General features: G+C 51.6%; 1 protein-coding gene across 2 annotated transcripts in view; it reads left to right on the top strand.

Annotated features, from left to right (window-relative positions):
- SSBP3 (single stranded DNA binding protein 3) overlaps positions 1 to 16,542 on the top strand; it is a 54,350-nt gene that overhangs the window by 20,544 nt on the left and 17,264 nt on the right. For both annotated transcript variants that reach the window (XM_062004156.1, XM_062004155.1), the window contains exon 5: positions 15,765 to 15,854. In XM_062004156.1, coding sequence (XP_061860140.1) covers positions 15,765 to 15,854 — 90 coding nt within the window. The remainder of the gene's footprint in view (positions 1 to 15,764; positions 15,855 to 16,542) is intronic.

A 16,542-nucleotide genomic window follows, 5' to 3' on the forward strand; every position in this document is an offset into this window, starting at 1 on the left:
TGAAGACTGGAAAACAAAAGCAGATGGGAGGGCTTTGCTTGGGCTAACTATTCTTCTCAGGCTGCATGTCAGGGAAGAAAAGCTTGTCAGGCAGCCGTGTCCCTTCTTATGCTGTTCCATCGTGGTGAGCTGGGCTGCCTGATGAAGCCATAGTAAGCCCCACTTGACCCGAGGCCTGAGCCTAGGTGCAGACCATGGCTGCAGATCTCTAAAGGGCACCCCTTCAAAGGAATGATTTGCCTTTATGGAGTTTATGCTCCATTTGATGGTTTCTCTTAATCCTTGGCGCTACCGATGGATCTGAGGGGAGACTCAGACAGGCTCCAGGAGTTACAGTTCCAGAGGGTGGCTGCTGGCATATTGTGTGCTCCGCATCGTATTTGTCTTTGGAGTTCTGCAGCACCATGTGAATTTGAGCTGTGCCAGTGGAAGGAGGTGCAAAGAGGAGAATGAGCCTTTCCTGTCAGAACCTGTTTTGAATAAGACCCTTTGCAGATGTCCTGTGACCCCTCATCTGCTCCCTGTCCTGTCTCTCCTGCAAACTTTCCTACGCTTTCTACACCTGCGGAATGCTTAGGAAAGGTCCCTCCTTGCTGTTTCTCTGCTCACGTCTGTATTCCCTCATCTTTCCTCCCACCCCTCTGGCCCATCCAAACTCGGGCAGGTGGCTACTGACTTCCCAGCTGGTTGCCGGGGATTGAGGGGTTAACGGTGAAATTAAATTTCACTGCTGTTTTTAAATTAATTGAATCATCAGCGTGGGTAACGGGAAGCAGTGGTATCATAATGTATTTGATATGGGTCTTTAAGTCAGCGTTTGCTGCAAAATCTAGAGTGCTAGATCTCGGTGGAAGCGATGGCTAACTGATAGATTGCACTTATGGCCATGGTACAAAGGCTCCTGCTACGTCTTAAAACGTTCAGGTCATAAAGTTGAGTTGGTTTATGATACGGCCATTTTCCCTGTGTGCTTCCCACAGTGCTGCTAGGTCATAGTTGGAGAAGCCCTGCAGTTGGCAGGTGCCCTTGGTTCATCCCTCTGGGGAGGCAACAAACCTGTATGAAGATGCCCTTTTGAGGGGCAGAGCAGAATCAGGGATTTGCTCCCAGGACTTTCTGAGGGTTTGTCTGCTGGAAAAAAAAACCAGCCATGTGGCAAAATAACCCTATTCCTCAAATAAAATAGACTTACTAATTTGCAGCAACATCTGGGCTTTCCATACTTGGTGATCCTGTGATGGCTTCAGGACTTACCTTGGAGAGGAGGAGCTACCAGCATCCCCCACGTGACATCCCCACTGTGCTGGGGGCACAGCTCCCACCCAGGCCATCATATGGGCTCTTCTTTTGTCCTTTACCTGATCCAGCATGGTGAGATGGTGGCAAGCATGGGGAGACTGTGTTGTGATAGACAGTGGCATGCTGATGAGTTCCCACTCCACCAGCACTAACGGAGGGCTGGTGTTGATCAAAAAGTTGAGAAACCCCAAAGGATGTGTTGGAGTTGCCTGCAGATTTCCACCCATGCATGGGTTCCTGCACCTTGCCCCAGTAGCCTGGGATTCCCTCTTGTCAGCTCCTTGCTCTGGAGATTACAGCTGTATAGATTATCTCCAAGTGGGCAGCATACAGGCCAAAATCTCAACGCTGCTTAACCATCTGAGAGCTACCTTGGTAAGAATATTGATCTTCACATTTAACTCTGCCTTGCCCCAGCTGATACTGCCCAGGCTGTTGTTGTGGAGCATGAGCACGCTGCAGGACCGTGGAGCAGGCTTTTGGGGGGACACCAAAAGCTCTCGGTGCCAAAGAGCTTGTTCTACTTTAGATTTTGTGTTAAGGCTTGCTTATTATTTCTGCTAGTTATGTCTCTAATGAGGTGAGACGTGCCATATGTTGCCCATAGGGAGAGAGTGCTGCAGGTGGGGCGGGAGCTGGCCCAGTGGGTAGATGCTACGTGGAAGGAAGAGCATCAGATTGCTCCTCTGGCTGGGTGAGCCCAAGCGCCAGCCAGTGCAGCCGTGCCCTGGGCATCTGTGCCCATGTGATGCCACGGAGCCATCCACCCGCCGGCAGCGCCTTCTTGCCCTTCATCCTCTCTTGTTCTCCCAGCAATTTTTTTTCCTACCATTCTTCTCCTTTGCTTCTCTTGCCCCCAACAGGTTTTTTCTCCAAAAGAGCATGATTTTGGGGCCTGATCCAGCTCCCGTGCCTCCTCTCAGGAGGAGCATCTCTGTCCCTGATCTGAGTATCCCAAGCTGGCTGCTCGGAGCAGGACTTTGAAACTAAACCCTATCACAGTAAAGAAGTATTTGTTGGCGAGTCCTGAACTTCGTTTGAACAAGGCTCTGCTGTTTAAACAATTGTTGGAGCCATAAACCAGAAGCCCTTAATTATGGCTAATTATTTTCTGCGGTGAATCTATATGCAAGCTCATCAGCATGAGGTCTCCTCTGAAATGCACCAGTTGCGTGTTCAGGCATCATCCAGCCTGAATGTCCCTAATAAAATCAGAGGCAGAAGTATTGCTGCTGGCCTGGCTGCCTGACCAGGCAGGAGCCTGCCTGCAGTTTCTCTCAAATCAGTGGGGTAAGAGCAGGGTGCAGGAGCCTGGGGGCTGCCGGGCAGGCGGCTGGGGACCTGAGGGCAGGCGAGAGCAAGACAGGAGCTGTTTGGGATGTGGACTTTAAACTCTCCTGCATTTAGGGTTTGTTTAAAAACCAGTTAGGTAAATATTTGTGAAGCAGTTGGGATCCAGCTGCAGGGTCGGCCAGTGCTGCTGCAGCCATGTGGGTTGGTCTCTGGCCTCCCCGTGGACCATGGCAGGAGGTACATCCATGCTCAGCCCTGCCCAGAAGATGGCAGAGGCAATGCTGTGTGCGTGGCATCATCGCACAGGCCTCGTTCCCTTGGGCTTTGGGGTAAAAATGAGTGTGTAGAGGTCTGTCCCTCGGAACGTGCCAGCGTCATGTTTCAGTGGGACACGCTTAGGACAAGGTTGCTGGTGGGGACTGCTGCGTGCATCCCAGGGATGTCCCTTCCCTGCCACCCAGGTCACTTTTTGGGGTTGGGGGTGACCTTGTCTGCCAAACCTGGAACCTTCTGCTCCAAGCACTCCTGAGGAGAGGGGTTCTGCTGTCCACGTGCTAGGGTGGGTAGGACCTCTCAGCATCTATGGCTTGCTAATGCCAGTGTCTCTGGAGGATGGAATGGCAGGGGTGGCACGGGCAGGATGGCAGGGCGGGAGGATGGCAGCGTGGGGGAGCAGTCCAGGCTGCCTGTACACAGCAGCTGTCAGTGCTGCTGCCTCTGCCTGCCCGGCCCCAGCCTCTTCCTCGTGGCACAGATGGTTTTAACACTTTCCTGGGCCTTTTTTTCTATAATTAACTCATGTTTCCAAGTGGGAAGGCACTTCTTTCCTTTTGGCAGAGCCATCAAACTCTCCTCGGTGCGCTTTTTTAAAGCCATCATGTATCTATCCCCCAGCCACAGTCTGTTGTTTTTACCAGACTCTTTTATGGCTCTAGGCTGCTCCCCTCTACCTTTTTTTTTTTTTTCCCCTTCCTCTTGCCCGGAGGTGAAATCCACAGGGACTGCAGGCAGAGGAGGCCCCAGCTCTGGGAGGGGAGTTAACGAATCCGGCCAAGGCGATACAAAAGCCGTGTCCGGGGAGGGGGGAAGATGGAGGGGGCCCTTCCCTGCGCCATGAGCCTTTGAACCCACCCTCCCCCCCCCCCCCCAGCTTTGTGCAGCTTAGCAGGGTGCTGCCTGCACAAAGGCCCCTCTTCCCTCACATCGCTTCTACTCTGCAGCTGGGAAGAGTTTTCCCAGGAGAGGCTGTTGGCCACCAAAACGCTGGTGGGTTTGGGGAGGGCCGCTGGGGCGAGTGCCCCATTGCAGCAGGGCAGGTGGAGGGAGAAGCTCTGCAGACACCCGCAGCTTTGGCAGCATGGCGTGGGGCTGATGGCAGCTTGGGGCTCTGCAGGGTGCCCCAGGAGGGCTGGGCGGGGGAAGGGTGTCTGCTACAGCTTGTACCCAGGCTTAGAAAACCTAACAAGTGTCACAAGGCATCCTCTGCCATTCGGGGAGCTCAGGGTCTGCCCACAGCTCCCTGCGGGGTTTGGAGGTGTTTTGCTGCCAGGGAGACAAGAGGCAGTGGCCGTCAGAGCAGGGAGGTTCAGGGCTGCTCTGCTTCGGGGGGGGGGAGCAAGGAGGGTTTGCTGTGGCCTGGGGCCACAACCTGCGTGCTCATAGGCATGTCACCATGGAGAGGAGAGTTCTGTGGGTGTTGTGAGAGCGGTCTCTTGACTGCAGAGAGCAGAGAAGCTTCTCTTACCTATGGATATCAAATGGTGGATGTGAAAAAAGGAAGAAAAAAAGCCCATCAGGAAGTTTCCGTCAGCAGTTTATGGCCATGACCACCGTGCCCGTCCCCTCCCTCCTCTCATCGTGCCTGTCCATCCCTTGGACTCTGCCCACACACTCTCTAACCAGGTTTTCCCTGGCCCTGCCAGTCTAAACAAGACCTTGCAGTGATGCTCAGTGCTCTCACATCGCTCCCTTCCCCCCTCTGCTGTCTGAAAGCCTGGGGCTAATTTATTTTTTTCCTTTTTTTTTCCCCTCGCTCTCCAGACTTCAAGTTTTCCTGCCTCACGTACCAGTTTATTGCTGGGGCAGGGGGCAGGGGTTTTGCCTGCTGGTTTTATAAGGTCTCTCCAGAGCTGGCTTCAAAAAGCTCCCAGTTCATAAATGGGGGGTTTGTGTTAACCTCTGTAGTTTGACAGGGAGAGGTGCTCTTAGAAGTGAAATAATTAATGTTTTGTAACCTTTAACGTAGCTTGGACTTCCATCTAACCAAACCTCTCTGTGATCGTGCAAAAAAGAAAGAAAAAGTGACTCATCTTAAAAGAAACCCACATTTTTATCAGAAACCCTCCCCTGGCCCAACATGTAGCTTGTCAGTTGTACAGCCCTGGAGGGGCTTTTCCTCAGGGAAGCCCCACGGCGCGACTGGGCCCAGACCGCTGCTGCCAGCAGCACTGAAGCCACGCAGAGAGCTGGTGTTAAGGTAAATAAAACGTGGGGCCACTTTGGAGTGATGTTTCTTATCCCAGATAGGGCTTAGGGAGAGCAAGCAGGGCTGAAGGTGAGAGCTTGTTACCCATTCTTTCCCTGCACAGAGCCGTACAGTGATTTCCCTCCCCTCCCATGGATATACACTTTGTCTCCTTCTCCAGAACATGCTGAAATAGTTAAAATGCTCTGGAAAATAAACTCTTCCCATTCACCCTTCACCTTTGAAGAAATCCCAGCCTGACAGGGAAGATCTGTGGCCCCTCCAAGCTAGCTTAGCCCTTGACTTTTGCTAACTGTAGAGAAAACCACCTTGGGGAGAGCTCTGAATTACGTGCTGGCTTACGTCAGATTTACTCCTCCTGTCCTTTCTCTAGCTGCTCTGTTAGTTTCCAAATGCCTTGAGCAATTACTGGACCTGCAAAACAGTGTTTTTGGGGGGGCAGCACCCGCAAATAGCTGCACTAAACCCTACCGGTAAAAACAGTGGGAGAGCAGTGCAGATCGACATGGGAACTGTGCTTGCCTGGGCTTAAAGAGTACTTTTGGTGTGAATTTTGCATTCTGTGCATGCAGCAGTTGGGAGCATCTCCTGGGTGGCTGTGGAGGAGGATGCACCCTTTCCCCACCCGTAACACCGCTTTTGAGGTCTGCACAGGATGTGGAGAGGCGGATGTGGGTGCTTCCAAGGGGCAGGTTTGGGATGCAAGGGCTCCATATGGCTGGAAGGGATTAGCCCAGGGGATTAGGTGAGCAGAGAGGAGGGGAAAGTTTCTGCAATCCCCCCTCCCCAAAACTCCTCATCTCTGACCTCTGGCAGAGGTGCAGGGGTGATTTCTAGGGGCAATGGGCACTGCTTTGGTTTTGGCTGTGCCCCCCCAGAGCCACAGCCCAGTCTCCACGCTGCCTGGGGAGAGCAATGGCCACAGCCTGGCCTGGGATCCTGTGCCAGGGTGGTGAGGGAAGCTGAGATTTTCCTCCTGCCGCTGCCTCACACCCACGTGTTGCGACTTCCCTTGAGCTCGACACATTTCAAACCTGAGCTGTTTGTTTACTCAGGCTTTAAACTCGCTCAGAGAGAGCATCAGTGGTTTTCAGTGCTGCACCACACTGCTCAGACAAACCTGGTCCCCAGGGCTCGGCGAGCCTGGGGTACAGTACTCAGGAGGTCACGTGTGTTAGGACCTTACTGGTAGCCAGCGGGGGCTTTGAAGAGAATTGGCACTGCTGCTGTGGGATGCAGGATGCCCTGCAGCTCCACAGCTGTGCAGCCAAATGCTGTGTGGATGCCAGGATGCAGGGTGCTTTGCTGCTCCGGACCCAGACAGCACTTTGGTCTAAAGCACCACACGGAGGGCAGAATATTATTCCTGTTTTTCAAACACCACCCTGGCAATTGGAGGAAAGATTCTGAGGCATGATGGCTTTTTTCCATTCCCACCAGCGAGGCCATCACTCCAGTTACAAAACCAGTCTTGTGTGGGCTTGGGACTTGCCAACAGCTTTCCTCCTGCCATCCCTGCAAAAGCTTGTGGAGGACCAGGTCAGCTCTCAGAGCACTACCTCGCAAAGGGCTTCCAAGGCTTTACTTGGAACGGGCTCATGAGGACAAACCTCATGAAGGACTTCCAAGCTCTTACTTGGGATGCATCAAGGGTGCAGAAACCTATTGGGCTTGTCATGGCAATGCTCCCAGGAGAGTAGATGCTATGGGGAGTGCAAAAGCCCATAGCCATCATTGCTACCCAATAGCACAGCCTCCAAAATTCACAGTAAGTCCATCTATCCTGGTTAATTGGGAGCTCTGACGGGTCACCCTGGCTCTGGCCACAGTGGCGCCGGCTGCTCCCGTGCAAAGTCCGCTCGCTGCCTTTCCCCTCACCCGCCTCACCAGGCTTTGTGCGAGGTGCCGGACTTTGTACCCAGCCAGCAAATCACAGCCCTTATTTCAATCAGCTGCCAGCCTCTACCTCAATTTAAGGCCTTTCCATCCCTCTGCCAGCATATTTAACACAAGATGCTGTGCAGAGGAGACGCTAGGAAGCATGTTCAAGCATCGACAAAGCTGCTTTTGTTAAGAAATGATTATTTATTTCTTTATTGTTATTATTATTGTAATTTTTTTCTTAAAGGCTTGTTGTGGAGAAACTTCACTCTCCACGGATCAGCAGGTACATCCATGGGTGCTTGGCTGCCTCTGTAGGTACACACAACCAGTTTGAACGTCTGCAAAAGGTTACGGCAGCACTTTAAGCGCCGCCGTAACCTTTCGCAGACGTTCAAACGGGCTTTGTGTTATTACATGAAGATGGTGGCCATCAGCATCTCGTCAGGGACAGGCAGATGGTGTTCACCTGCTCCGGACCAACTTCTTTTGCCCTTTGCCTTTGGTTTTCAGGGAATAATACCGGGGCAGCTGCTAGCAGTAAAATAGGCTTAAGCAAATGCGATATTTTGGCATTCAAGTGCATGACAAGAATGGGAGTATTTGCATTAATTCCCTCCTCTCTTTCCCCGCGGCGGGAGAGGGTGGAGAAAACCAGGATGTTTTCCCGCGGGGCAGAGCCAGGTCTTGGTCTTCTCCAGCTGGATCAGAGCGGGGGGGGGGGGGGGGGGGGTGGGTTGGGAAGTGCTGGATGCTGTGATGGGGTGTGGGTAGTTCATCCCACAGCATCCTGCTGCCCCAACAATGGAAAGGGATGGCTTTTTTGTAGGGAGGTCACAGTGTTTCCCCTTCCCTGGATCCAAATCCAGTGTTAGCTACCAGATATCACTGACTTCTCATGCAGACCTGCAGCCTGGTTTGTGTTGTTTCTGATGGTAAACAGCAACTGATGAAATCAAGGTGGCAAAAAATGAAAAATGCTCCCTTTTTTTTTTTTAAGAGAAACTGTAATTTGCACCCATCCTTAATGAGGAAATCTCTGCCGGGCACTGGGTGCCTTCGGGATGTCTCGCTCATCGTCGGGATTGGCAACATCCTCGTTAGTTGGTAATAAATCCTTTGGACAAGTTAAACCTGTGTTTTCTCGAGTGCATGCAGTGCAATGGCATTTTCCTAAAACTGGAGATTATGTATATTATATTTCCCCCACCCTTTTAAATTAGATTACCAGTTTAAATCTAACTTCTCTTGTAACCTCTTCCAAAATTCGCTTGGCAGTTTGAACCAGGGAGAAGGCAGAAGAGCAGTGATGTGTGCAGGCACTAGGAAGCAGAAGTCCAGCTGCCAACACCAGCAGCTTCCCTTGCAACCTCATCACCAAATTAGTACCATTTCTTTTGAGAGAGAGGCAGGTATTTTTCTTGAATCTCAGCTTTCCAGAGGGAGAGAGGACTTGGCTTCAGCTGAGATGCTTAAGGCAAGGATGTGAGGTAGGCCGGTGCAGGTGCCGATGAGCAACCAGCCATGCAACCCCACGGAATGATACCCCAATAGCAGCAGCGTGAAGCGAGAGACATCACAGGGAGTAGACTCCCATCTGCTTCAGTCATCACAACTGTGCAGAAAACTCTTGTCGAATTACCTCTCCTGGCAGCTTTGCTTGTTGGGGCTGTGTCCCTTTTGACTTTTGAGAATAATAATTCTTTTTTGTATTTTCTTAAATATGAAACTAATCTGTAAGCTTTGCATAAAGCTTGTGTAGGTCCAGCAGGAGCAAATCCAGGGGGAAGTGCCAAATGTCTGGTGCAGGACAAAGCGCAGGTCGCCGGTGCGAGGGCCAGGCAGCCCTCGGTGGAGCCGGGTGTCTTGCTCTGATAGATGAGCAGGAGATTAATAGTCCTAAGCAATTGCATTATCTAATGAAAATTTTATATAATTATTTTATATAACTTTTTTGGCAGGTAGGCCCTGAAATGGATGGTATTGATTGCTGGAAAAGAGCCTGGCCTGTCTGTTGCTGGAATTATTAGAGGAGAGTTGGTAGTAATTAATACCTGTGTATTTACAGCATTTTCCAGGCTGCTAATTGCACTGGATCCTTTTGAGCTGTTTGGCAGTGGGGAGGATTTGTACACTGGTTTTCAGGTGTAGGCTGGATGTGGGTCTTGTTACTGGGGAAGATGCTGGCAGTGGGAGAGCCGGGACCCTCGGCTTCACTTTGGCCCCGAGCTGGGTGTGGGGCAGCTGAGGGATACCCATGGCAAAGCATCCCTCTACACCGGGGATGAGGGGTACATCCATGCACCCAGCCACACAGCGTGAAGCCCTGGTGTGCTCACCTTTGCAAAGCCCTTCCTAAGTCAGGGGAAGCACCGCCAGCAAGCCCAGCTTAAGTTCCCACAAGTTTCCCTTCGTAAACCTTCCCGGGCAAAACTGAGCCTAATTGCATTTAGTCTGGTTTACACCTCCTGCACTTATCCCCCACCCCACTCCCCCCCCCCTCTTTAAATTCGGTTGCTGTGAAATTTTTGCAGCCCTGCCAAGTTATTTCCTTGGGATATATTTAGAGAAAGCCAGCTCAGCAGTGCGCGCTGGGTGTTTGCGTAAGGATGTTTGTAAATGTTAGCAGGAGCGCTGTCGGGCTGGCGGAGCAGATGTCCGCGAGATGCTACCAAGAGCCTTATTTACAAACTTGTAAATGACTGAAAGGGGTTTCCTTCCCGGGGATAAGGGGGACGCCGACTTAAGAGATTAAAATCCTATTGTTTCGTGGCTGGAGCTGCTGTCTCAGATTATCCTTTACAAGAGGGGGAGAGAAAGGAGAAAAAAAAGAAGCCCTGTATTAGCCTGAAACACCATTCAACTGTTTTGCCTTTTTTTTTTTTTATGATTTAAAGCTCAGGGAAAATACGAGGCTGGGGGTTGTTTCTTTCTTTTCAAGAAGGCTGTTCCTGGCTGGGGTGTAATGCTGGTGATTGGTGTGCCGGGGCTTCCCGTGCCGGGCAGCTCGCAGGTGATGGATTTAGATTAAGCACAAAAAGCTTGTGCTGTCGTAGAAGTGTAATTAAGCTGAACTTTTGTGGACAGCTTGGTGCCCCGTGGGAGCACGGTGATGGTGTTTGTGTGGTATGGTGATACTGCTACAAGCCCATTTCATTTTTTTTTTTAATATCTTCCTCTTGCCAAACAGACAAAGCTTCATCCCGCTGTACTTTTACCTTCCCTTACCCTCCAATAAACCCAAACCAGTTCCTTTTGTCTTCTGGAGCATCCAGCCAAGAGGATTGCAGTGGAGGAAGGAGAATGGTCTCTGGTGTAGCCCTGCCCCAAAAACACCCTGAGCCCACCTGGGAGGCTCTGTAAGCACTATATTTTTGAAGTGTGTGCCCCAGTGTGTGCTCCAGCCATCACACGTCAGCTGCAGCAGTGTGGTGTTTCATTTCATTTCTTTTCATGCACGTTGATGCAACACAGACGCTGGCACTGTCCCACGGAGGGGACTGATGCAGGAGAGCATCCGAGGGCCAGAGGAAGCCGTCGGCGTGTCGTCCTCCCCTGGTGTTAATCGGGTTACTGCGAGGTGTGGGAGGGTTCTATTATTAAATTTAAAACCTGGCTATGTAAGATGAAGGCAGCTTTAACGAGATGAAAAGGCTTAACTGGAGTCCAATTAAATTCCATATTACCTGTTTACGCAGCCTGCTTAAATCCTGACCTGCACACCGATTTCTTCCTTAGGCTCCAAAGCCTGTGCTCTAGGCACAAAAATTAAAATCAAAGGAGACAGAGAAATAGCAGATCACCAACATGTCCCGAGCATCTCCCCACGCTGGTACCGGAGGCAGCTGCCCTTGAATGCCTCGTGCCGCTCCCTGTGTGACTGCAAGGTGTGAGATGCAGCCAGAGTCCTCCACCTCATTCTTCTGGAGAGGAAAATGAGGGCAAAGCCATCTTGAACTAAAAAAAAGCAAATGTCCAGCCATCCTTAAGTTTGGGTTTAGGTCTGTTCCATGAAGATGATGTTTTGCTCTCCCCATCTTGCTACTGGGTTGATGAACGTCGGGGATGGCAGAGTGACTGGTACGGGTGGTGCTTCCTGCGGGGGAGCGTCCTCTCTGCTGCCTGCCAGCACCTCGCTCCACTGCTTGGGGGTTAATTTTAGTTTTCAGAAGTGTTTGGTGAAAGCCAGCTGCAGGATGCTGGAGTGAGCTGTGCAGCTGCCTGTGCGGCCTGAAGCTGCTCGCCCGGAGCGTGTGGTGGGGACACTGGCTCGTGTTTACCAGCAGGGTAAATGCCACTGATGGGAACCTGTTTTTCACAGTTAATTGAAACCATCACTTGTGCCGGTGAAGCATGGCAGGGTGGCAAGCTGGGGCTCAGCTGATGTCCTGCCACCCCACAGGATATTGTCTTGCTGGGAGCTGTGCAGGGTGGGACGCACCAGGGTGCAGCGCTTCAGCCCACCTTTGAGATGCCTTTGGAGGCAGCTCAGGCTTGTCCGACAATGGAAATGAGAAGGAGGAATCCCACTGCAGCATCCCAAGGACTGCCATAGGGACAGTGCATCCAGAAAGCTCCCCAGCTTCCTAAGCCTTCACTTGTTGGGTGCTGCCTTTTATTGTCGGAGGATACCCTAGGGCTGGGGGCAGTGCCATAGCTGGCGGTAAGTTCAGCCCACCAGCTCTGCTCTGGCTGCTTTGTGGTTTGAAATTCAGCCCCTGAAATCCTCTTGTCCCCGGCGGTGCCTCACAGCTCCTCTCGGGTTGAGGCTGCCGCAGGGTGGGGGGCAGGAAACGGCTCGCCGCACCCTGCTCTCAGCAAACCTTCACGCCTAGCAAAGACATAAACTCTGCATTAAAGAAAGTAAATAAATACAAGCACCACTGAGCAGCTCCTCCTAGGGCTGTGGGATGAGCGGAGGTGAGTTGTATTCCCGGCTCAGCCAGCCTGGGAAAGCAAATTTGGGCGGCACTGACATGCTGGTGGGGCAGGTCAGGGTGCCCGGGCTGTACGGGGGCCAGGAAGCTGCTCAGTGCAGCCGTGCCAGTGCCTCTTCCCTGTTGCTCTGAAACACAATTAATACCATGCAGTGGCCTGGCTGCTTCGTGAGGATTAGGTTAAGAAAACAAGATGGTTTAATGAACCTTTTATATCCTGCATAGATTTTAGCTGAAAAACCCTCACTGGCTTGGCAGCGCAGCCAAACAGCACATCTTGTCTTTTTGGTTTTTTCCCCCTTTTTTTCCCCATACCCTGATGCCAGCGGCCCTGTGCGAGTGGGCTCCCACTGATAATTCAAGTGCCCAGCTCCTGGCTGTGCTGTTTTGTCCAATTTCCATTGCCTCCTGACCTCCATCCTTCTTTATTTGCAAAGCTATACTCGCAGGCAGCAGTAATAAATCAATTAATGACTCTGATGAATCGTTTAATGGCTGACAAAATAACACTACAGTCAACAGCTTGGATCTCTACAGCAGTACCAGAAGACGCTGGTTGACTCAGGGTAGGGAGACGAAACAGAGACTGTTAGCTCAATTAGTGCAATTAGTGTGCGATTTAAAGGCTTAGACGGCATCTGCTGGCGTACCGAGCCGGTGTGTTAACTGAGAGCTTCGGTTTGGGAGCGAAACGCCCTGATCCAGATTGCCACCACTCTGCTGGCTTCCACCAAAAAAGAGGGAAAATCCACCCTAGGTGGGGATAGTATATACACATAGATATATGTGTGGATACACACATATGTGTGTATCCAGCTCTTTATGCATGCCTCAGGAACTGCGTTTTATTTCCAGCGTGGAGTACATTTCCCATCTAATAAAAGGCAAAGGAGCTGGGACACTGGCTGGGCCAGAGCTGTCCTTGCTCATCTCTGGCAGTGCTCTCTGCTGTGCTTTGGTGGGAGGCAGTCGGTGGAAGTCGTTCACCCACGGGGACCTTTGTGTGACTGGATGTGCTTTTGGTTTAGCAGCAGCTTGGACGTGGTGGCACAATGGACTTTGGGCTCCTGCACCATGTTGGCGTTGTCTGGCTCTGGATGGCTTCTGTGGCGTCTCCACCTTGCCTGTATTGCCACCCGTGGGGGGATTGGGGGAGTTTTAGATATTCACCTGGTGGAAGGGGCTGGGCAGGCCAGCTTCAGCCAAAATCTCAAAAAGAGAGTTTCTGCATCAAAACTGGTGAAAATGAGCCAGGTGGAGGGAGCTTTTCTGGAAATGTGTGCTGGAAAACCCTTGGGCTTTGGTTGCTGACCCTTGAGGTTTGAGTCCTCAGCCTTAGAGTTTGGGAAATTTATTCCCACTGTCTTTTTTCCCCCCCTTTTTTGATTCTTTTCCGATGCATCCCAAGGGTTTTCAGAGGCCCTTCAGCCACGGCCCTGGCTTCTGCAGGGCTAAAGGTGCCTCCGTGTTTACCTTCGCGACGGGGAGGGGAATTGTAAAGAGGAAAAAAGAGGAGAGAAATAAAATGTCACTTCGCAGCCTTGTAAATCATTCATCAAGGGCTGACCAGTTTGGCTCTCATCCTACAATATGCTCAGGGCACTTGTGGGTTTTTAATTACCGAGTTCTGCCAAGCGCCACATGTGCGAGGAACTTTCAATCCCCGCCGATGCTGCGGAGGCAGAGGTGAGGTTTCGGGGCGTTGAACGCGGAAAATCACTCTGCGGTTTGGTGGGAAACGTGGGCATTTGCTTCAAGATTTTCTTTGGCTGCTTTGCCCTCCTCTCTTTGGCAGAGGGAAGGAGGAGAGCAGCGTTGCTTTGCCCCTAGATCTCCAAATACGTGTCCGTCCTCGCTCCCCACCGCTTCGGGATCCATTTCGCTTTGGGAGATTCCCCCAGCAAAGGATTATGGTGTGCTGGAAATCTCTTGGAACCATAAAATATCACCTTGGCAGCTTTATTGCAGCGCTCGCCGCCTTGGGAGAGAAGCATTTTGCGTGATAGAGGGTTTAATAAAGGAAATTCCAAATGGGCTCGCTGCAGTTTGGGGCTCGGTCTTATATATTTTTGCATTAAGAACCGTCATCTGCTTTGCAGAGAAACTGCAATATGTTCATGGCCTTGGATTAAGATTTGGTTTTACTTTTATAGCTGACCCACTTGGGGGGATGGAGGGAGGGGGAGAACTGGGTTCACTCCCTCTCCCGTCTATTTTTGCTGCCATCTGATGTATAAAAAGCCTGGAACGGGCAGGCTTATTTTTCCTGCCAGGACTTTTTCTTTTATTAACTGTAAAAACACTCAGATCTGGCCTTTGCTGTTGGTGTGGGGAAGGTTGATTGAGATGCCTTGTTCAGGGGCACGTGGGGTAGGTTGGTATGGACTGTGCAGGACGCTGTAGCCACAGGAGGACCTCCAGTTATTTTGTGGAGAGAGTCTCTTTCAGGGGAGTCAGCCTGTGCTGTGTCTCTGACCCTTTGCAGCTCTGAGGTGCTGGGGTAGGAAAAGGAACTGCTCACGCAGCGTGGTCCTGGCCTTCATCCCATGTCCTACACGCCGGCTCCTGCTGCTGAGCGTGATGGAGAGGTCACTAGGGATGGCCCCTAGAAAGGCACAAGGCAGCAGTTAGCCTGATGCTCTCCTGCCTCTGCAAGACATCCTGAGCTGGAACTGCGAGATTCTCAACAAAAACATGGGGATCCCAACTTGGCAAGCCTTGACTTCTTAATAATAGTCCTGAATTTTCTGGGTTGCCCAGGTCCTGGCACCCTGACTTCCCCTCTCTGCTCACATCTTGTGGTCGTTGCCATGTTGGCTGCTGTCGGGACATGGAGTTTGGCGAGGTCAGGTGGTCCAGGCTTTGGGGTCAAACCAAGCCTGAGCAGGCTCACATGTTGCCCTCTGCTCACGGGATTTCCTCGGTGGAAATTTTTACCACCAGTTCATTTTCACGGTGGACAATTTTCTTGCCATATGGTTTTAGGTGGGCAAATCCATTGTACAAATTCGTGGAGGGAGTAGTTCAGTCATCCAAACCTAAGTATAAGACCACTGAGGCTCCCCTTTAGCTGCCCTGGGAGTGGGAGTGCATTTGGCAATGAGTAAATGAGAGTGCCCTAACCCAGCAGGGATGTGTGTCTGCAGAGGTCTTTGGGGAAAGGTCTTTTTCTTACTGTTTTCCTTCTGGGTAGGAGCCTCCCATCACACTGGTGCTCTCTCAAGGCGTTTTGGTGTGTGCAGCCCTTCCCTCAGCACTGCCAGAGCTGCTCTTTGTACCAGAAATCCTCTTTTGTCCCTCAATGAGGTGGCTCATCCTGGGGAGGCACGAGGAGGAGGGTGACCCCACAGATCAGATGTGACGAACTTGGAAACTGATTTAAGCCTTAGTATGCTGGTGGGGTCTGGGAGGCATCTTTTTCAGAGGACAGAACTGAACCGGTGAGCATGCAGGGAGAGGTGGGGTAAGAGAGGCATCTAAAAAGCTCTAAACCAGCTTCTGCCTGAAGTGACGCTTTGGATGAGTCTCCTGGGTGGATTAATGAGACTTAAATGGCTGGGTGAATGAATGAATGAAGAAGCCCCAGAATTATCCCCGAGTTCCATGCAGCCATCTTCTCCATGGGTGAACTGCAGAGGCCGGTACCCCTCCGGCTCTGAACATCCTCTGCTTGTTCCTCCGTGGCGGGGAAGGTGCTTGGGGCAGTGGGGGTGATGCTTGCAGCTCTGGAGGTTCCCAGCTAATTGACTCAGCGTGCTGTGAGAATGCAGGAGAATTGGCTTCTTTGGGTTTTTTTCATGTGTTTTTCTTCTTTCCTCCTTAACCCCGACTCAAAGCCACCATGTCTGTCCTGGTTTTGTTCCCTGCAGAGCGCAGCTGCCGCCCCGAGTCCCGTGCTTGGAAACATTCCCCCGAACGACGGGATGCCCGGGGGCCCCATCCCGCCCGGCTTCTTCCAGGTAGGCCGCCGGTCCTCCCGCCGCCCTTCTCCTCACCGCGCACGTCCTCGCTTTGCTTTGGGTGTCAGCGCTCCTGTGCCTGTGGGGTTTGTTCCCTGAGGGGATGCTGGGGAAGCAGCATGCCCGCCTAGCTGCCCTGTCTAGGAATAACTCCTGTTCTGCTGTCCTTCCACGTTTGCTTTCTATTTTTTGGAGGCCTTAAGGCAAATTTCTTCCTTCCTCGAAGAGGTTACTGCGTATTTACAACCGATGGGCTTTGGGTTTTGTTGGGTTTTTATATTCCAAAGCTGCTTGTTTTTATGTTTGGGTTGGGATTGTGTTTGTTCTCCGGTCCTAACAGACGTGCGTAATTGAAAACATTCTGGATTTTGATTCCTGAAACTCTTTTTTTTCCCCCCCTCCTCTGGTTAACCGCTTGATTTTTTCCAAATGCAATCACTGAGAGCATTAACAAACGCTGGCTGCGGCTGCGGGCGGGAGCAGGCTCCAGCCAAGTCCCTCAACGCCGCCCAGGCACCTTGTAAGCGAATACCTAGGAAAGTCCCCTCTCTCCTTCCTTCTGTGGCCCAGGATGGAGGGGGTAACATATTTGAAGTGGCTCAGATGGAAAAGATCTTGACAAGCACACAGAAAAGGAGTTTTCAAGCCTTGAGCTGTAGCGGGGTTTGTTCGAGGGGGGTTTCTCTGG

The sequence above is a fragment of the Colius striatus genome, chromosome 10 (genome assembly GCF_028858725.1).
Source record: "Colius striatus isolate bColStr4 chromosome 10, bColStr4.1.hap1, whole genome shotgun sequence".
Lineage (NCBI taxonomy): Eukaryota > Metazoa > Chordata > Aves > Coliiformes > Coliidae > Colius > Colius striatus.